Source organism: Nomascus leucogenys, chromosome 18 (assembly GCF_006542625.1).
Source record: "Nomascus leucogenys isolate Asia chromosome 18, Asia_NLE_v1, whole genome shotgun sequence".
Classification (NCBI taxonomy): domain Eukaryota; kingdom Metazoa; phylum Chordata; class Mammalia; order Primates; family Hylobatidae; genus Nomascus; species Nomascus leucogenys.
Genome location: NC_044398.1, coordinates 65,037,484 through 65,059,115, shown reverse-complemented (window position 1 = coordinate 65,059,115; position 21,632 = coordinate 65,037,484). Strand labels below are relative to the sequence as shown.

The following is a 21,632-nucleotide window of genomic DNA, read 5'->3' as shown; positions in this document are numbered from 1 at the left end:
GTCACACAGCTAGTAAGTGGTGGAGGCAGAATAGAATCTAAACAGTGTGGCTCCGGAGCCCACATGCATTGATTTGACAAGTGTTTATTGAGCACCTGCCATGGACAAGGCCTTGTGTGATTAAATAGGGCTATAATTAATAATATAAAAATGACAAGTCACTAATGCTTTTTAGACTTAACATTTTCTTTTTTTGTAGGTTTCAGGCACAGAACTGTATATCCAATAATAGTGAAATGGATCCCACTAATTATGACAGAAATGATGATACATTTAAATGACTTGGATGTTTTATAGGTATGATCTCGTGAAACCTTGAGAGAAACTGAATGACGAATGAAACAAACTGAGGTTAAATAAAAGGGGTAAAGTAATTTTGCATGGCATGAAGTAGAAATTCAAAGTATGGGAATTTGAACTTGGTTCTGTCCTTTTCTGAAGCCCCCATGCTCTTGACCACTATAGACTCAAACATCACCTTGTTTTTCCACTCATTCAACAAACTTTTTTTTTTAATTGTCTAATAGGTTGGCACTCATCATGAGCCCCTGATCTCATTCTGCAGATGGTGAAGCTCTCTATTGTCCTGACCCCACCCGTTCCTGTCCCATGACCAGGACCAGCTCACCAAGGAGCTGTAGCAGCACGTAAAGTCAGTGACATGCCCATGCGAGTACCTGAGGAAGGTGAGTGAGTGCAGACAGATGGGGCCTGCCCTTGTGCAGTTCCCGGGTGTCAGCTGCCACACATCTCATAGTGGATGATGCTGGGGGAAGCTTACACAGTCACAGTACTGGCTTCTTGCTCTCTTTCCTTCCATACAAGTGGCTTAGGGATGAGGTAGAGTAGTTGACTTATTTGGATGAAAACCACTATCTTCTGTCAGAAACTCAAAAGGAATCATTGCTGGCACGGTAACCTAAAGAAAAACAACCAGACAAGTGTCCAACGACACTTAAAAAGGTTATTTATTATCTTGCCAAATTTAGGCTGGGTGTGGTGGCTCATGCCTGTAATCCCAGCATTTTGGGAGGCTGAGGCAGGTGGATCACCTGAAGCTAGGGGTTCGAGACCAGCCTGACCAATATGGCAAAACTTCATCCCTACTAAAAATACAAAAAGTAGCCGGGCATGGTGGTGTGAGCCTGTAGTCCCAGCTACTCAGGAGGCTGAGACAGGAGAATTGCCTAGACTCAGGAGGTGGAGGTTGTAGTGAGCTGAGATCATGCCATTGCACTGCAGACTGTCTGACAGAGCGAGACTCTCAAAAAAAAAAAAAAAAAAATTATCCTGCAAAATTTGAAAAGGAAATTCAAATCAACAGCTTCTGAACTACTTTTTAACATGACTCATAATAAGAAATACATTCTATATTACATATATATGTTCTGTATTTTTGAATAAAAGAATTAACCAAATCATTTATTTTACAGCATGTAATACATATTTTTTATTCTCCTACATTGGTTTTGAATGCTCTGTGAAATCTACAAAAAGTCCAATAGTAATAATTAAATTATTCATTAAGTTGAACATTATCTTGTCTTTTAAAGTGATAATCTCAAAAATGATCTTTTATTTTTGAGATTTATACACACACACACACACACACACACACACATATATATATATATTTTTTTTTAGACAGAGTTTTACTCTCTCACCCAGGCTGGAGTGCAATGGCACAGTCTTGGCTCACTGCAACCTCCGTCTCCCAGGTTCAAGCAATTCCTCTGCCTCAGCCTCCGAGTAGCTGGGACTACAGGTGTGCGCCATCATGCCCAGCTAATTTTTGTATTCTTAGTAGAGATGGGGTTTCACCATATTGGCCAGGCTGGTGTCAACTCCTGACTTCGTGATCTGCCCGCCTTGGCCTCCCAAAGTGCTGGGACTATAGGTGTGAGCCACTGCACCCGGTCTGAGATAAAATTATTTTAACAATATACTATGAAGAGAAAAACACTGGCTATGAAAGAATATGCATAGTTTTACCCTGTCTGTTTAAAAATAAAGATTGAAAGAATACATATGCAAATAAGTTTACTTTTTTTTTGGTAATACTTTACTGCATTGTCTGAATATTGACAGTCAGTATGCATTATGAAGCTACATGGCTAACATTGAGTACTCACTGTGTGTGTCAGGCCCTGGGTTCAATGCTCTACATGCATTTATATTTCATTTAATTCTCTCTGCAACCTGAGATGGTATAGCCACCCCATTTTGCAGAGTTGAAACTGAGGCTCAGAGACTGAAAGTTAAGCCTGAGGTTGCAGTCAATAAGAGGCAGAGCTGGAACTGAAACCTACGTATGTCTGACCACCAGCTCATGTTCTCACGGCAGGCTAGTCTGCTTCACAGAGTGTGGAGTAGATGGTGCATGCCTGCTAGGATGGGCTAGGTATCACTGTAGGTAACAAACAGCCCCAAACAATGGAAATCTACAACACTGAAGGCTCTTCTGCTGCCCGTGCTGCACGCCTCCATGGCTCTCCTGTGCCTGTGTCCCCCATCCCCTCAACCTGCCACAAGAATAAAGGAGCAGCCTCCATATGGGAGCTGTCAGCTGCTCTAAGAGATGAAGGAGAGGGTGGCCGGTCTCAATGGCTCCCAACTCTTTTGTTGACACAAAAGAGTTGACACGCTTCACTTCCACTCACATCTCCTGGGTCAAAGCAAATCCCATGGGTACATCCACTTTCAAGTGGCCCAGGAGAGAACCTGAAATACTTGGTGGACTCCATTAAGGCCATCGTATGGTGTCAGCCTGCATGGGAGACTGTGGAGGGTCAGAGGAGGAGAGTGGGGAGCGGATGGGAAATGACAGCAGGACTGAGTCACCGTGGATTTGCTTTATCCTCAGCCAGGTGGAGTTTGTCCCAGAGCTGCACAAAATCATCACCAGCATGATTAAACGGAGTAGACTTCAGAAAAAGCAGTTTGGTCAGATGTAATCAGCAGTGAACTCAGAATCAACCGAGTGACATTGAATCAGTAAATCTCTGCCTCAGTTACCCCATATGATAGTTTTGAGGATGGGAGCATTGACAGAGTTGATTTGGAAGGATATCAAGAGTGAAAATTCCAACATTTCAGTTCCTTTAAGTTAAATCCAGGCACTATCTTTCCTGCAAGTCTCCTGTTCCTTTCAGATTGCACAGGTGAGAGTGCTCAGATTAGGGCTGGAGGTTGTAAACTATTGCCCCCACACCGACGGTGCCCCCATGTCATCCATGTATTCTGTGCACTTTCTTGTGCTAAACACTCTCCCAAAACATCGTGGGGCCTGATTCTTCCTCTTTGTTCCAGTGGCCCTGGGTGACTCAAGTGCCCATTCGATGACCAGGACACAGAGGTTTTAGAGAGATGCTCCATGAGGCCCCAGGTGCGAGCCTGTACCCTGCCGGAGCATGAGGCAAGGGACAGGGCATCGTCTGTGGGGGTAGTGGTCAGCCAGGCTTGGTGACTCTACTTGCTCACCAGAGGATCCTACACCTGCCACCTCTGATGGATCCACTGCCTCTGTGCCTGCCTGTACTGCTGATGCTCCAGTGGCGAACTCAGCATCCCAGCCTAGGCCCAATGCCACTGAAGACGGACCTGCCCCCTGAGGACCCAGGAATCCTACCACTCAGCTGTCCCCAGGAGTGCCTAGACCCTCATTCTTATCCAGGACCCAGGAGCCCTACCCCCTGGCCTTCCCTCATCAGCCATAAATGATGATTTACTGCTGTTGCCATCGTCACTGCCTTTAGTGGCCAAGGGCCTTCCAAGGTGCCAGCTCTGGAACGAAAGATGCCCTTGGGAGGGATGACACTCAGGTACACGGGTGCTCAACAGATTGCTTCCTCCTATCCTCAGACAGTCTTTGCATGCATGCAGCCATTGGCACTCCCATTGTATGGAAGGAAACCAGCCCAGGGTCACACAGCTGGTCAGCAGCAACACAGCTGCTCTCAAATCTAAGGTGCCTGGCCATGCCTCCATGAGGGACTGGCCTGCAAGGGAGGTTGATCCTGGCTTTGGGGAGCCTTTCCTGGGCTGCACGAATAACCCCCACTGTTTGAGGCCCCAAACGCTGCTCACATCTTCCTTTCCCTGTCTCTGCTGGGCTGTGATCACGGTGACTCTAGCAACCCTTCATGGACATTATAGTACTCTCTGCCATTCATTTTTGGTTTAATCTGACTTCAACCCCCACTTACTTTGTCTCTCCTTTTACAAGTAACACAACCGAAATCTAGGGCTTTTTTGTTGTTGTTTGTTTGTTTTTGAGACAGAGTCTCATTCCATTCTGTTACCCAGGATGGAGTGCAATGGTGCGATCTTGGCTTACTGCAACCTCCACCTCCCGGGTTCAAGGGATTGTCCTGCCTCAGCCTCCTGAGTAGCTGGGATTACAGGTGCATACCACCACAAGCGGCTAATTTTTGTATTTTTAGTAGAGACAGGGTTTCACCATGTTGGTCAGGCTGGTCTCGAACTCCTGACCTCATGATCTGCCTGCCTCAGCCTCCCAAAGTGCTGGGATTACAGGCGTGAGCCACCGCACCCAGCCAAATCTAGGGCTGCAGTGTGGCAGCAGCATACAAATAATATTGAATTCCATAGTTTTGTTATCCCTGTTTTTTCTTTGTTTGTTTGTTGTTGTTGCTGTTTTTGAGACAGAGTCTCACTCTGTCGCCTAAGGTGGAGTGCAGTGGTGCGATCTCGGCTCACTGCAACCCCTGCCTTCCAGGTTCAAACTATTCTCCTGCCTCAGCCTCCCGAGTAGCTGGGACTACAGGCACCCACCACCACACCTGATTAATTTTTGTATTTTATTAAAGACAGGGTTTCACCATATTGGCCAGGCTGGTCTGGAACTCCTGACCTTGTGATCCACCCACCTCAGCCTCCCAAAGTGCTGGGATTACAGGCGTGAGCCACCACACCCAGCCCCTGTTTTGTTTTTGTTTTGCTTGTTTCTTAGGGTTGTTTTTCTATTTATGGTAAAGGCATTGGCTTTCCATTTGTAGCATCAATAGAATATTTCCTGTTTACAAGAACCTTATGTCATAGTAAATGGTAAAGGGATTTAAAGCAGTGGTTTTCAGCTGCCAGAGGCCTGAGTGAGTTTGGGCACACTCTGTGTGATGGGGCAGAAGAAGGCCTTTGGGAAGTTTAGCTGAGGACTGGGCCAGGAAAGGTGATGGACAGTGGGGGTCTGTCCTGGTCACCAGGCCCCTGGGTCCTGCCCACCTGCTTGGCGCTCCCCACCCATCACTCATGATGCTGCCAAGCCCTCTGGGTATTGTGGCCAAATACCCTAGGAGAGAAGCTGATGAACTTTGTTTCTTGAAATGCACAGATTCCTTGGACATCCCTGAGAGGTCAATCATGAAAGTCAACTTGGTTTTCTCCCCCTCATTTGGGTTCAGAATTTAAAGTCCACATGCACAGGCAGTAAGATGATACAGATAAGTGACATCATCACTCTGTTTCGGATGTTAAAATGTCTAAGTGGGTTAGGGGTGATTTGAGATCACACAACCTTGTGCCACAAAGTGGAATTCCCAGGCCAGAGGGAGACATTTTATTGCCATGTTATGATCTTATCATTGAGTTTAAAGGCAATCTTGTTTCATTTTGGATTCTTTCTTATGTTTATATCTTATGAGGGCACTTTGAATTTCCAAGCAAATAATAATTTTGAGTTAGCTTTTAATCATTGACTTCTAGCACAGTTATATGATCAGAAACATGTTGTGTGATTTGATTGCTCTAAAATATATTGAGATTTGCTGGAACAAAATAAGTCAGGTTAACTTTTGTAAATGTACCATGCATGCTTAAAATGAATGTATCTACAACATTTGTTCCTGAGATGCAGATTGATGGACGGATGGCTACAAGGATGTGATGGAGATGGTTTACTATTGGGACCTTCCACATCCCCTGATGTTTTGTTACTTAGGATATGAACAGCTGAGCGGGGGCTGTAAAACCTCGCACTCTGCTTGGGTATGAGGTTCTTCCTGCCGTCCTGCCATCATTTGTTTTTTAGGTTTTGTCGCCAAGAGTGACCTTGAGGAACCCTGGGAGCTCAGGAAGGAAGGAGCGCCCAGAAGCAGGGACAGGGAGCTGGTTGGGGAGGACAAGAAATCAGGTTTGTGAAGGTTCCAGAGAGGACCTGTCCTTGGGAGGAGTGTGGGGGGCTGAGATGGCGGAGGGGGCATTGGAATGACGCCAGGTGGAAGCACTGTGAGCTCACAGGTGGTCCACTGTGAGGCACCACCGGGGTCACCGATTGGTGGAGAGGGAGTATAAAGCCCCAGGTTTGCTAAGATAGGGCCCAGACCGAAGAAGGTTTGCTGGAAAGCAGATCCCTGGTCTCCATCTAATTGCTCCTAAGCCTCACGCTCCCTTGCCCCTCGCGTCCTGTTGCTTCCCTGATTGACCTCCCTGACCTGTAGCTAAACCTTCTACCAGCGCTTCAGAACTTAATTTGAACCGGATCCTTTCCCAGACCCCTTTCTTATTCTCCTCCTCCTCCTCCTCTTCCAAGTGCCCAACAGCCCCCTTGTCCTCCTTTCCCTTCCCTCCCCTCCCCTCCCCTCCCCCTTCCCTCCCCTTCTCCTCCCCCTCCCCAACTCAGATCCGGGCCCCGTCCCCATCCCCTTCCCTCCCCCCCGCCCTAAGCCACCCCCACCTCTGTCCTGGCCGCCTCAGGGCACCCTGAGAGGACCAGGACATGCGGGTGCAGTGGCTGCTCTTTTGGCTCCTCCCGCTGGGATTTATCAGCCATCAGTCCACCCATGTGAGTAGACGCTGGACCCGCGGGGTTTCTTCCTTGTTACTGGGCTGTGTCACGCGGCCTGAAATTACACAGCTCAGGCCTGTAATCCCAGCAGTTTAGGGGGCCAAGGTGGGCAGATCAGTTGAGTCCAGGAGTTGAAGACTAGCCAGGGCATCATAGCGAAACCCCATCTCCACAAAAAATTCCAAAAAAGATTAGTCGGGCCTGTGGTGCATACCTGTTATCTCAGTTACTGGAGAGGCTGAGGTGGGAGGATCACTTGGGCCCAGGAGCTGGAAGTTGCAGTGAGCCGAGATGGCCCCACTGCACTCTTGTCTGAAACAAACAACATGGACCAAAACAGTGAAATGTCATTTGATTTGTGTCACCTGGTTTGATGACTTTTTGTTTGTTTGTTTGTTTGTTTGTTTGTTTAAGACAGAGTCTCACTCTGTCGCCCAGGCTGGAGTGCAGTGGCAAGATCTGGGCTCACTGCAACCTCTGCTTCTGGGGTTCAAGCAATTGTCCTGCCTCAGCCTCCTGAGTAGCTGGGATTACAAGCGCAGACCACCATGCCTGGCTAATTTTTGTATTTTTAGTAGAGACGGGGTTTCACCATGTTCGCCAGGATAGTCTCCATCTCTTGATCTCGTGATCCGCCTGCCTCAGCCTCCCAAAGTGCTGGGATTACAGGCTTGAGCCACTGTGCGCGGCCAAAATGTATAACCTTAAGAGTAAGTTTACTAACTTTGGAAAGTACGTACACCAGCATAACCCAACCCCCTTTCAAGATCTACGTTATTTTATTTTTATTATTTTTTTTTTGAGACAGAGTTTCTCCCTTGTTGCCCAGGCTGGAGTGCAGTGGCAACATCGGCTCACTGCAACCTCTGCTTCCCAGGTTCAAGTGATTCTCCTGCCTCAGCCTCCCAAGTAGCTGGGATTACAGACATGTGCCATCACGCCCAGCTAATTTTGTATTTTTAGTAGAGATACGGTTTCTCCATGTTGGTCAGTCTGGTTTTGAACTCCCGACCTCAGGTGATCTGCCCCCCTGGCCTCCCAAAGGGTTGGGATTACAGGTGTAAACCACCGTGCCCAGCCAAGATCTACACTATTATGTCACCCCAGAAAGTGAACTCTCACTCTTCCCAGCCAGTCTCTTTCTTATCATAGGTGAACTTGCTTATTCTGGAATTTCACGTATACAGATGCATGCCATGCCATAGGTACTCTTTTGTGTCTGCCTTATTCTGCTCAACACCAGGTTTCTGAAATCATTACCATTGTTGTATGGTTCTCTAACTCCATCATTTCCATTTCAGACTCAGCATATGCTGAGTTCAACCTGTTGAAGGGCTATCTCTGTTTAATTCACCATCTTGAAAGAAACATTTAAAATTGAGATGTTTTCAAGAATATATAGTTAAATCCTGAGGAATCGATGTAGAAATGGTATCACAAGCTGTCTGAACTTACTCAGGGGAAGTCTTTGTGTTCACTCACGTAAGAGTCTAATGGGATTAATATCAACAATCTTAGAGAAATCCCACACTACTTATGCCGTTTTCATGATCTCCACCTTGGTAATTTTTTTTTTTTTTTTTTTGAGACGGAGTCTCGCTCTGTCACCCAAGCTGAAGTGCAGTGGTGCGATCTCAGCTCACTGCAACCTCTGCCTCCCAGATTCTTCTGCCTCAGCCTCCCGAGTAGCTGGAACTATAGGCGCGTGCCACCATGCCCTGCTAATTTTTTGTATTTTTAGTAGAGATGGGTTTCACCGTATTAGCTAGGATGGTCTCAATCTCCTGATCTCGTGATCCACCCACCTCGGCTTCCCAGAGTGCTGGGATTACAGGCGTGAGCCACCACGTCTGGCCCACCTTGTTAATTTTTAAGCACTAAAATTTGATACTTATTTGTGAATGAAGTAAACTCTTCATTGTATTTTTTTTTTTACTTATGCTGAGCTTTAAATGACAAAGATTCACATAATCCCAGAGAGAAGTATTATTTAGAGGGATTCTTTTATCATGTGATATATAATAAATGCATCCAATGTTATACATCAATTTAAAAAACAAATAAATAACTTTTAACTAAAGAAAACTACTGGCCAGGCGCAGTGGCTCACACCTGTATTCCCAGCACTTTGGGAGGCCGAGGCAGGTGGATCATGAGGTCAGGAGATCGAGACCAGCCTGGCCAAGAAGGTGAAACCCCATCTCTACTAAAAATACAAAAATTAGCCGAGCACGATGGCAGGCGCCTGTAATCCCAGTTACTCAGTAGGCCGAGGCAGGAGAATCGCTTGAACCCGGGAGGCAGAGGTTGCAGTAAGCTCAGATCATGCCACTGCAATCTAGCCTGGGTGACAGAGCAAGACTTTGTCTCAAAACAAAAAGAAAAGAAAAGATAATTACTTTATACTTAGCTTGTCCTACCCATGAGTGACGGGCTGCATGTGGCCCAGGACAGTTTTGAATGCAGTTCAACACAAATTTGTAAACTTTCTTAAAACATTATGAGATTTTGGCCAGGTACAGTGGCTCATGCCTGTAATCCCAGCACTTTGGGAGGCTGAGGCGGGCAGATTACCTGAGGTCAAGGGTTCGAGACCACCCTGGCCAACATGGCAAAACCCCATCTCCACAAAAAATACAAAAATTTGCTGAGTGCACTGTCAGGTGCCTGTACTTCCAGCTACTCAGGAGGCTGAGGCAGGAGAATCACTTGAACCTGAGAGGCAGAGGTTGCAGTGAGCTGAGAGCACGCCACTGCCCTCCAGCCTGGGTGACAGAGTGAGACCCCATCTCAAAAACAAACAACAAACAGAAACAAAAAAACGGCTGGGCACGGTGGCTCGCACCTGTATTCCCAGCACTTTGGGAGGCTGAGGCAGGCAGATCGCCTGTCAGGAGTTCAAGACCAGCCTGGCCAACATGGTGAAACCTCATCGCTAGTAAAAATACAAAAATTAGTCAGGCATGGTGGCAGAGACCTGTAATCTCAGCTACTCGGGAGGCTGAGGCAGGAGAATGGCTTAAGCCCAGGAGCTGGAGGTTGCAGTGAGCCGAGATTGCACCACTGCAATCCAGCCTGGGCGACTGAGCGGAACTCTGTCTCCAAAAAAAAAAAAAAAAAAAAAAGAAGGATTTTTTTTTTTTTTTAAGATCATCAGCTATTGTTATTGTTAGTGTATGTTATGTGTGGCCCAAGACAACTTTGCTTCTTTAATATAGCCAGGGAAGCCAAAAGATTGGATATCCCTGCTTTATACCAAGAAAGATGACACCCCACATTTGCAATGCCTAAAAGCACTACCAGCCATCTGAAAAACATGAGACTTCTAACTTCTGTTCTTTTTTGTAGCAGTGGAATCCCACGGTGATATCTGATGGATGTGGTTACCTTTTGGAGGAGGTTGACAGTTTCTAAGGATGATTCTTTCTGAGTGAAATGTTGTCAGTGTCATTGACCTTTTCATTATTTCAACTATTATTATTCCAGGTTATCCATTCTCTGCGTGACCATTTTCATCCTGGGACTGACTTTTGTGGAATTCCGTGGATAGTTATCATTATTGTGTTTCTGGGAATTTCTACACTTGCCATTTTCCTCTGGAAAACTAATCTTTGTGTGAGTATACTAACTTTCTCTAGAGGTATACTTGTTATCACAAATAAGAAGAAATTATTTAAAACAATTCACGTTTCTGGACTTCATTATCAATGTGTGGTTTTACCCAAAAAATCAGGGAAATGATTTAATAGCATAAGAATTATGAAAATATTTGCCATTTACATTATGAAAATTAAATAGGTTGTTGTTTGTTTAAGAGAATGTCAACAGAGTTTTTGGTAAAAATAAGTTTTTTTTAGCCTTTGTGCTATTTATCAGAAATGGAGTATGAGGTTTCATCACTTAAATAGGAAATTGTTTCTAAACTCTTCTGCTTTAGAGTTCTATCGTATGGGTGGAAGGAAAGCTTCCAATCTCCTCTCTAAAGATTCACTGCAGAAATGAGCTGACAACAGACAGCTTAACAGGAAAAGAAAAACATAGAACAGGCATAAACATGGGAACCAGCTGAAAAATGAGACTGCTAGAAGGGCTGGATGGTTGATGCTTAAAGAGCACCCTCTTCTGAGGGGAGAGGGAGATAGATGGAGATGTAGGCAATTTAGAGGGGCAGCAAATGATTTTTAGGGGAAATGAAAGAGCCCAAGGAGACAACAATCGGCCTGAGACAAAGTTCCTCTGAGGTCATAGGGACGAGGTGACAAACTGCCGGAAGGTGAAGGGCAGAACTGCACTGCCTCTCATGATGCAGAGAAAGCCCCAGAGAATCTCCTAGAACTGCCCTCCAGAGAATCAATGAAAAGTGTGTCTGGGCAGGGTAATTTTGAATGACATCATTCAAAGTGCCTGTTCCCAGTTGCAACTGGAGAGTGATCAGTATGTCAAAAGTCTGTACTTGGTAAGAATTTGGCTGCTAAGTGCCATAATTTGTCTTTTGAGCCTTTTTTCCATTGGGTAAGTTGAGCTCTACATTTTCTCTTGCCATTCATGACAGTAAAAATGTGGTTGTCTGGTGGCTGAACCTCCTTCTGAACAATGATCCAAGATAAAAGTACTAATACCACAATGCTTTTTTATATTCAAGGGAAGAGGAAGTATGTTTCAGTTTTACCACCTAGATAATTACACGTCATTTGGCACTGCCTTTCAAGATATGTAGAAAACAGAAAATATATGAGTTATGAAGATATCTAGGCACATTTAACATTCTCTGCCCCACTTAGTCCTGAACAGAGAATTTTCGGTATAAATTGGGGGAAGTTTTTTTTTTTTTTTTTCCAGCCCCCGGACGAGTCTCCCTCTGTTGCCCAGGCTGGAGTATAATGGTGTGATCTCAGCTCACCGCAACCTCCACCTCCTGGCTTCAGGCGATTCCCCTGCCTCAGCCTCCCAAGTAGCTGGGATTACAGGTGCCCACCACCATGCCCAGCTCATTTTTGTATTTTTAGCAGAGTTGGGGTTTTACCATGTTGGCCAGGCTGGTCTCAAAATCCGACCTCAAATGATCTGCCCACCTCAGCCTCCCAAAGTGCAGGGATTACAAGCATGAGCCACCACGTGAGCTGGGGGAAGTTTTTAAATTTACCACTTTTTACCAATTCCATTTAGGAAAGTTCAGTTGAGCTGTTTGACTTGGACAGCTTTGCACCTTCTCATCTTTGTCCTTGTCATCTAGTCATCTATACCATTACCTCCTAAGCAGGGACATCATGGGTGCCATGAAGCATTCATGCATGATGGCATTTCTTTGCTTCTCATTTCTTCGCGTGTTTGACATTTCTCCTAGCTCCAAACTGGGCCAGCTACCTTTCTTATGAAATCTAGCAGTAGCTATGGGATAGATGTGGTTGCTCTTTCATCTTTTTGGATTACCCACTGCTTCTCTCGAAATCCTAGCACATGTTTTGTTTTTTATCCTATGTGCAGAAATCAGAAAAAAACAAATTCTACAAAGAATTTGAAAGATATTACTTCAGGCCAGGTGTGGTGGCTCATGCCTGTAATCCCAGCACTTTGGGAGGCTGAGGCAGGTGGATCACTTGAGGTCAGGAGTTCAAAACCAGATGGGCCAACGTGGTGAAACCTCATCTCTACTAAAAAGACAAAAATTAGCCTGGCATGGTAGCGGGCACCTGTAATCCCAGCTACTTGGGAGGCCGAGGCATGAGAATCACTTGAATCTGGGAGGTGGAGGTTGCCGTGAGCCAAGGTAGTGCCACTGCACTTCAGCATGGGTGAGAGTGATGCTCTGTCTCAAAAAAAAAAAAAAAGTTATTTCAATGACTACCTCAGGAGATTCATAGGTATCTGACCCACACCTGAGATGGGATTTGCATTGCATCTTAGCTATGATGAGAACAAATATTTAATATCTTAGAAGATTAAAAGCATACTCTGATAATATGGAAATCTTGGTGGGAATTCAGTCGTTAGTGAGAATGTTTTGCGTTAGGTTCAAACCAGCCTCAATGAAGCTGATGTGAGGGAAGGGAAAGTGGACTCTGAGTAGAGCAGGGACAGAAGGAAGATGCTCCAGTGCAGATCAGGAAGGAGCAGGGGGTGAAATGTTACAAATTGTAGAACTCAGAGAGCTGGAGGTAATTACTTCCTTTTCAAGTTGTGAAACATGTTAACCTGTGGTAAAATACTTATAACATGATAATTACCGTCTAACCGTGTTGAAGTGTACAGTTCAGTTGTGTGAAGTATATTCATGTCATTTTTTCTTTATTGAGACGGAGTCTCACTCTGTCACCAGGCTGGAGTGCAGTGGTGTGATCTCGGCTCACTGCAACCTCTGCCTCCTGGGTTCAAGCAGTTCTCCTGCCTCAGCCTCCCGAGTAGCTGGGACTACAGGCGTGTGCCACCATGCTCAGCTGATTTTTGTATTTTTAGTAGAGACGGGGTTTCACCATGTTGGCCAGGATGGTCTCCATCTCTTGACCTTGTGATCCACCTGCCTCGGCCTCCCAAAGTGCTGGGATTACAGGCATGAGCCACCACGCCTGGCCGTCATTCTTAAATTATTATTTCCTAGGTTTCTTTCCTCAAGACTGTCTTCTTAAAGTCACGAAATGTACATGACAGATCCATGGATGTACAGCGGAGAGCCTGGAGGTCCAATAGCCGTAGCCAGGAAGGTAAGGCTCTGTTGCAGTCCCCATAGTGTGGAAATGAGTTTGCCCTGGAAAGGGAAAGAACAGCTTCTTGCCCTCAGGTTTCTCACCTTCTCCTCTCCTCACCCTCACCAAGGGCAAAGGTCCACTCGTATGGACACAAAGAAAAGGGTTTCTTCCTTTCCGGGAATTAAAATTGGCATGGAAGACCTCTATACTTCACGGAGATATATGGAAGCCAAAGTTCGAACTGAAGTCCATAAGGTGACGACGAAGGTCAACAGTCATTACAAAATCAGTGGACAGAGGAAGACTCCGAAGGAAGAGTAAGATGTGCCTTGACACAAATACTGTTGTATGAATCATGTGCCCATCAAAGTAGACAACTGTAAAGTCCTTGAGAATATTTTCTATAATATTTGTGGCAAATTCAGTGGGTTCAAAATTGAGTTTGTCCTTTCTGCTTGATTAGTTTAATCTGCATAATTCCTTTCCCTTCCTACATTCTTGTTTGTAATTTTTTCGGGGGAAGAGGAGGTGCTAGTACTGGCATTGGTTTTCCTTTCTCTCTCTCTTTTTTTTTTTTTTTTTCTGAGACGGAGCTTTGCTCTTGTTGCCCAGGCTGTAGTGCAATGGCACAATCTCGGCTCACTGCCTTTTGGGTTCAGGCAATTCTCCTGCCTCAGCCTCCCAAGTAGCTGGGATTACAGGTGCCCACCAACACGCCCAGCTAATTTCTGTATTTTTACTAGAGATGGGGTTTCGCCATGTTGTCCAGGCTGGTCTCAAACTTCCAACCTCAGGTGATCCACCCGCCTCAGCCTCCCAAAGTGCTGGGATTAGAGGTGTGAGCCACCACACTCAGCCTTTTTTTTTTTTTTTTTAATTTTGAGATAGAGTCTCGCTCTGTCCCCAGGCTGGAGTGCTATGGCGCAATCTTGGCTCACTGCAACCTCTGCCTCCCAGGTTGAAGCAATTCTGCTAAGCCTCCCGAGTAGCTTGGATTACAGGTGTGTGCCACCACACTTGGCCAATTTTTTTTTTTTTTTTTTTTTGAGACAGAGTCTCACTCTGTTACCCAGGCTAGAGTGCAGTGGCGTGATCTTGGCTCACTGCAACCTCCACCTCCCAGGTTCAAGTGATTCTTATTCCTCACCCTCTTGAGTAGCTGGGACTACAGTCATATGCCACCATGCCCGGATAATTTTTGTATTTTTAGTGGAGGTGGGGTTTCACCATATTGGCCAGGCTGGTCTACAACTCCTGACATCATGATCCACACACCTCGCCTCCCAATGTGCTGGGATCACAGGCGTGAGCCACCGCGCCCAGCCCAATTTTTGTATTTTTAGTAGAGACAGGGGTTCACCATGTTGGCCAGGCTAGTCTTGAACTCCTGACCTCAGGTAATCCACCTGCCTCAGCCACCCAGCGTGAGCCACAGCACCCAGCCTGGATTGTTGAATTCAATGCTTGGGTCACCTCCAGATTCATTTCCACAGTCTTTCACGTTTTGGTCATATTACATTGTATTTTGCTGCCATATGCCTGATCTTTTTTTGTTAAATGTGAGATACTTGTTAAAAAATATTTAGCAATGAATTGAGGCCTAGCAGCATGTTATCTTGTTGCAGAAGAGATGGGAGTCTACTTCTGGGGGATGGTCAGGGGTCCTCCGTACAGGCTGCAATGGAGGTGGTCAGTGCAGGCTCAGTCCCTACAAAGGCCAGGGTATTTCCTGTCCACCTCTATTCTGATGTGTGACTCTTCTGGGTCTCAACCAGAGCCAGTGGACTTCAGTACGGGTCGCTTTCATTGGCAGACCCTCAATCCACTTGTTTTCCATGTAATCCCATGCATGTGTGCAAAAGCTGCTCTGCTTCTTTGCATCTCAGTAGTCCCTTCTGGAATTCAGCAATGAAACTCAGGGAAATGGGTTCCAAATGCGAGGCTGACTTTCGTCCTGGGTTTCCTTCTTCTGCGTCTTGACCTCATGTCTGTTTACTGCCATGTTAGCAATTTGATGTATTCAATCATGGGTTTTATTCTGTTTGGTGTCCCCCATTGTTCTCATCAGAGATCAGAAGCTTCAGGTGCACTTATGTCAACTCAAGAGTAGAATGCTTCCTTAGCTTCCCTCCAGAGTCAGGGTTTGTGTTTCTAGTTCCCAAGTGCACAGCAGGAGTAGTGATGTCCTCACTGGCTTCTCATTTGCATTAAACTGTGAGCTCCTTTAGCGTGGGGACAGGACCCTTCTCCCATTGCATTCTCAGCACCTCACCACACACTCCTTGTTTGAGGCCACTCCAGACAGCATGTGCTGAAGGATGCCCTGTGGTCAGAAACAAGTTCATTAACTTTCTCTTTGAAGTGTTTTTGTCCCTGTTTCCTAGCGTTCTGGGAATTTTCACAGCCTTCCTATAAAACCAAGTATCAGGTGAGATCCTTAGGATCAGGAGCATGAATCAAGTGGTGTGAGGGCAACACAGCAAACTTAGCTTTTTAGGCCATTTTCTTTTTCTGCCCACACTCTCTGTGAACTGAACCTTGTTAAAGTCAGTCAACACCAGGGTGGATGGTTTGCAGTTGTCACCTATTTTCAGCACATAACACCCTGACTTAGGAGCCATTCCGATCATTTCTCATTCAATAGATGCGCCCAGCATTCAGATTGCCTTTTCTCTCAACCAGGATCTTTAAAGTCAATGACAAGGGTTCCAGTCCTGAATCATGGCAAAGTGCAGTAGTGAACTGCAGGGTTAATGACACCATATTCTGGAAGGATCTCTATGGCTGATGGTCTCCGTGCTGGCATCAGCCTGTGACTGAGAATCAGGTCTCCCACAGGAGGAGTCAGATGAGGAGCAATCCTCTGCTTCCGATGGAGTTAGTTGTGATGAGTTGGTGAGGTCTGGTTTTTCACACTGAACTAAAATGAGCTTTCACTGTGTCAAGCACAAGACTGACCCCAGAGACACTCATAGTGCACCTCATAGAAGCTTTTAATAGTCTTTATTTACTAAAGAATAGGACTAACTATAGAACTGTGAAGAGGAGCTGGAAATGACAGGTGACTTGCCAGCAGGCCAGAGTGTGATTTTTCTTTGTCCCTCAATGGGAGGTGTCAATTCTCCCTTCGGTTGTGAGAATCAGTTGGTTCATTTATGGGAAAGTTGCAGGGGGGATCTTTGAATCAGAGCCTTCAGATGCCAGAAGGGCAGAGGGAATCCCACACGGGCTGGCGGATCATGTGTGTGCATTTCTCTCCCTTCTAATCTCAGGAAGCTAAGAATGAAAGAATGTGAGCAAGCAGAAAAGGACAGGCAGCTATCAGAGGCAGAGGAAAATGGGAAATCGATTATGAAAGAAATAGACACCGACATGTGAGTTCAGAAACTGAACCCCACCCTCTTGGGAAACCCCCATTGGAGATGGGGTTGTTTTTAACCTTTGTACAATGTTTAGACCCAGTAAATGCAGAAATAGAAACAAACGGTCAGAAGACATATCGAGAGAGAGAGAGAGAGAGTTCACAAAACAGAAAACAAAGTACCTTAAGATTTACCAGTGACCAAAAGATGTGAAGTAGCAAAACGTCTCCCGATCCCATTGCCAGCTAGACTGTGTGGAACCTCGGTTCATACCAGCCATTCTAGGGGTGGGGTGGGTTGTTGTCATCCTCAGGAAAGTGTGTTGTTGTAGGATCAAACACATCCTTCAAAAGGACTATGCCTGTTTATAAGCCCAGCTGTTTCTGCCCTGTGAAACACGGCAAGGATATTAATACAAAGAGAATAGAGGTTTATGATAAAAGATGCTCAGTGAAGGATGAATTAGGGATATACTGAGAATGGGGAAGGAAATTGTCAACTCAGAAGTCAGCAGGCAGTAAGCAAAAGAGGAGGAATCAATATAGCAACAGTTTGGATCAGACTGTACTGATTTTTAGTTTTTGTTTTTGTTTTTTTTCTGAGATGGAGTCTCACTCTGTCACCCAGGCTGGAGTGCAATGACGTGATCTTGGCTCACTGCAACCTCCACCTCCCAGGTTCAAGTGATTCCCCTCCCTCAGCCTCCCGAGTAGCTGGGATTACAGGTGCCTGCCACCACGCCTGGCTAATTTTTTGTATTTTTAGTAGAGACGGGGTTTCACCGTGGTCGCGATCTCCTGACCTCGTGATCCGCCCACCTCGGCCTCCCAAAGTGCTGGGATTACAGGCGTGAGCCACCGCGACCGGCTCAGACTGTGCTTTTATAGCCACCTGAAATTCATTTTCTAGGTATAGATAGATTGTGTAAGGGTACAGTTGTGAGGATAACAGAAACATGGCAGATTATTTAAAATCATCCTGAAAGTGGTGCTTTATCTGATGAAAGTGATTGTAATCCATAGGAAATTGTTTCACGCTGCGGAAAGGTTGCGGCAGCGGGCAGAGGACTACTACAGACGCAAAGTAAGGAGCTTCCTCCCCGCAGTTGCAGGACTGTTCAGTGCTGATGCAGATGATGGCACGGCCCTTAGACTCTCTCAACATTCAATTTCTCATGTGTTGGCTTTTTCAGATCGCCCCTTCTGCAAGAAAGCCTCATGCCAACTGGGTAAGTTTGTTTGTTTTCCTTGCTTTTGGACATAGTCTGCCAGGTCAGGACATGGATGTGTTTTTCTGCCCACAGCTCTGTGCTCAAGCCTTGCAGAGGAAGATGGCAGAGAGGAAGGCTGCCTCCAAGCAGCAAAGGTAGGTCATTGTGATGGACATTTTAAAGGATGTTTTTGTTTTAAGATAAAGCTTTGAGTGTCTAGTAAAGAACTTGGTGTTTTAATTCTTCAAGTCAATTCTTTCTATGTCTTCTAGGTGTGAAATGAGGGAAAAGCAGAGAGTGCCAGAGAGACACATGCGTCGGGAGCCAGTCCAGGGACGACCGGGCCTAGAGAACCCTTTCTGGAGGGGTAGGAGCTCGCTGTGAAGGCAGCCGCTGAATTTCTGCTGCACAATCCGCACACCCTGCTTCTCCTTTTGGGGATGAGGGCTCGGGTGGGGTAATGGTTATGTTTCCTGGACACAATTCCAAGCCCAGTTGTCTCGCTGGGTAGCAGGACCCTATTTTTCTCAGGTGCCCTAGCTCAATGGCTCTTGGCTAGTCCCCTGTGAATGGTGGAGCTCAGGCCGCTCCACTGACTGTGGACATTGCCCCACCCTGATGTCTTGGTTACTTTTAACTGAGGAGATGAGCCTAGAAGGCAAATGGGCCAGCTCCCCTTTCCACCTTGACTCAGTGTGAAGGATTTATTTTTCTTTCATTTGAGAAAACAACAATAGCACTTTAGAATGGGAGCCACATGTGCTGATGAGAGCAGAGATTTTCTGGCCATGTCTTCATGGATCAATATTGTAGCATGAGATCTGCTTTATAAAAGCATTTATTTACACTTTGTGGAAATTTCTTCATTATTTTTGTTTAAGTTGTTTACTGTCAACTATATAACTCCATTAGTAAGTTAAATTTCTATGTAATCTTACTTCTCTAACATTTCAAGTGTAACCCTAAAACTTTCCAGTTAATTTCTGTAGCTCTTACCTTTTCTCATGACTGTTCATCTCTTTATGTCCATTTCTGTTCATAAGTATTGATAACACCTGGCCAGGTATGAAAGTTAGATTAACTATGAATCCACAGAATTTTAAATGTCCCTATGGCTTGAAGAAGAGGAGCAGTGCTGTTCCTGTCCAGGGTTTATTGATACTCTTCCAACCATGGCTGTTCCTATTTTAATTTTGAGTCTGTGCTCACATGATGAGTGATTTCCTCTGATGTGTACTGATTTAGAGCTCATTTCCAGCTGGTTAGAGCCCACCCTGTTCACAGCCTGTTGAGAGTTAAGAATACCCCTGGACCAGGGCTCTGTGGTATCTTCCTCAAGGATGAGGGTCCAGAGGGCTCCAGAGTCCTCTGAGGCATGTGGTCAATAAACCCTGTGCCTCTGGTAAGGGACCTGTGTGGCAGGGAGTGAGATGGCAGCGGAGGGTGTGGAGGGTTTCTTATTCTGCACAGCAGATACAAGCCAGATTTAGCCCCATTCCCTTCTCTGGCCCTTAGCAGATTCAGGACCTCATTCGGTTCCCATGAGGAACAGCAGCTGCGTCCCAGCTGAAAACAGAGAGAAGACAAAGGTAAACGCTGGGGACATTTTCACTCTTCCTATATCAGGACACTTTGGTCTTTTCCGACAATGCCCTCTCCTGGCCTGGCCTGGCCTCTGCTCTGTGGGTTCTGTGGTGCCTTTTCTGTCTCGACTTCTTGAGAAGCAAAATCTTCCCCATGAGCCTTCAGGCTTCTCCATTCCCAGCTGATCATCGTTGGTGGCACCTCCAGAATCCATAAAAGCTCAGGGGCCGAGGGCTGAAGGGCTTTTACTGTTCTGTTTCCAGAAATAACACGAGGAGGCACCACTGACCCCCACTACTCTAGGTCTCATGGTGCAGTGAACTCTGACTGATCCACTTTACCCAAGATGTTGTGGGGTCTCATTTCCAAAATATGTAGGATTTTCTTTCTTTTCCTGTGATTTTGTTTGCATTCTGCTATAATGTAGGTGATTAACGTTTTGTGCAATTTTCAATGCTCTTTCACATGCTGGCTGTGAGGGAGGAATGAGGATAGACATAGACATTCCCATGTCTCAAACATGCTTCTTTGTTACTCTCTTATGACTCTGTCTTCCTGGGGCAGGACCCCAGCCTGCCTACATTTGCAGACAGACACAGTGGCATGTGGAGACAACGGTGTGTCCCAATGATTTTACTCCCCAGCTGTGGGCAGTACTCAGTGGAAGGGTGGTATTATGACACTGATACTGCTATTTTGAAACCTGGAGGATGGAAAGGTGCAAAAATCTGTCACCAGCAACAGAAAGTGCAGCCTGTGTTGGTGGTGGTAATTTTGTCCTTCAAATGAGTATGTGTGAAAACATTTCCTCCTTTGGCCCCACAGGTCAGAATGGCTGCAGTGGAGCATCATCATTCCTCAGGATTGCCCTACTGGCCCTACCTCACAGCTGAAACTTTCAGAAAAAGGAAGGGCCGCCAGGCACCTCCTCCAACTCAGTGTCATCTGGGAGGTCAACCACCTCCATCAGCTAAAGATCGTCTGAGACCTCTGAATCTGTCTGGACTACAGTGTCGACAAGGACCTCAGCCACATTCTACAACTGATGAGTTTCTGAGAAGAGATAAACTTCAAGTTGAGTGTCCCCTGGCACCTGTACCATTTCCTCCAGCTGAAGACTTTGTGAGCCTCAAAACACCTCCCGAGTGTCTTCTGGTACCTCTTCCACCCTCTCCAGTTGACGACTTTCTGACACCAGAGAACCTGCCCATTGAGTGTTGCCGGGGACCTGTACCATCTCCTCAAGCTGATAATGTTAGGAAACGCAAGACACTCCCGACTCTTTTTTTGTACCTCTTCCACCTTCTCGAGTGGATGATTTTCAGACCACGGAGATACCTCCCGTCAAGGGTCGCCGGGGACCTGTACCATTTCCTCCAGCTGATACTGTTAGGAGACGAAAGACACCTCCCGACTCTTTTTTTGTACCTCTTCCACCTTCTCCAGTGGATGATTCTCTTAGCCTCAAGACACTTCCCGAGTGTCTTCTGGTACCTCTTCCACCCTCTCCAGTTGACAACTTTCCGACACCAGAGAACCCACCCGTCGAGTGTTGCCGGGGACCTGTACCATCTCCTCGAGCTGATAATGTTAGGAAACGCAGGACACCTCCCGACTCTTTTTTTGTACCTCTTCCACCTTCTCCAGTGGATGATTCTATTAGCCTCAAGACACTTCCCGAGTGTCTTCTGGTACCTCTTCCACCCTCTCCAGTTGACGACTTTCTGACACCAGAGAACCCCCGTCGAGTGTTGCCGGGGACCTGTACCATCTCCTCGAGCTGATAATGTTAGGAAACGCAAGACATCTCCCGACTCTTTTTTTGTACCTCTTCCACCTTCTCGAGTGGATGATTTTCAGACCACGGAGATACCTCCGTCAAGGTCGCCGGGACCTGTACCATTTCCTCCAGCTGATACTGTTAGGAGACCAAAGACACCTCCCGACTCTTTTTTTGTACCTCTTCCACCTTCTCCAGTGGATGATTCTCT

At 46.1% G+C, this 21,632-nt stretch overlaps 1 protein-coding gene across 1 annotated transcript; it reads left to right on the top strand.

The window, feature by feature from the left end:
- The first annotated feature begins 565 nt into the window (after nucleotides 1–565).
- On the top strand, nucleotides 566–21,425 carry LOC115831163 (nuclear pore complex-interacting protein family member A2-like). The gene is given in 12 exon segments (XM_030797778.1): nucleotides 566–595; nucleotides 597–686; nucleotides 10,289–10,417; nucleotides 13,398–13,500; nucleotides 13,613–13,802; nucleotides 17,870–17,930; nucleotides 18,040–18,075; nucleotides 18,151–18,212; nucleotides 18,330–18,424; nucleotides 19,576–19,646; nucleotides 20,467–20,871; nucleotides 20,967–21,425. Coding segments are annotated over 12 exon segments (1,731 nt in total).
- Nucleotides 21,426–21,632: the final 207 nt, after the last annotated feature.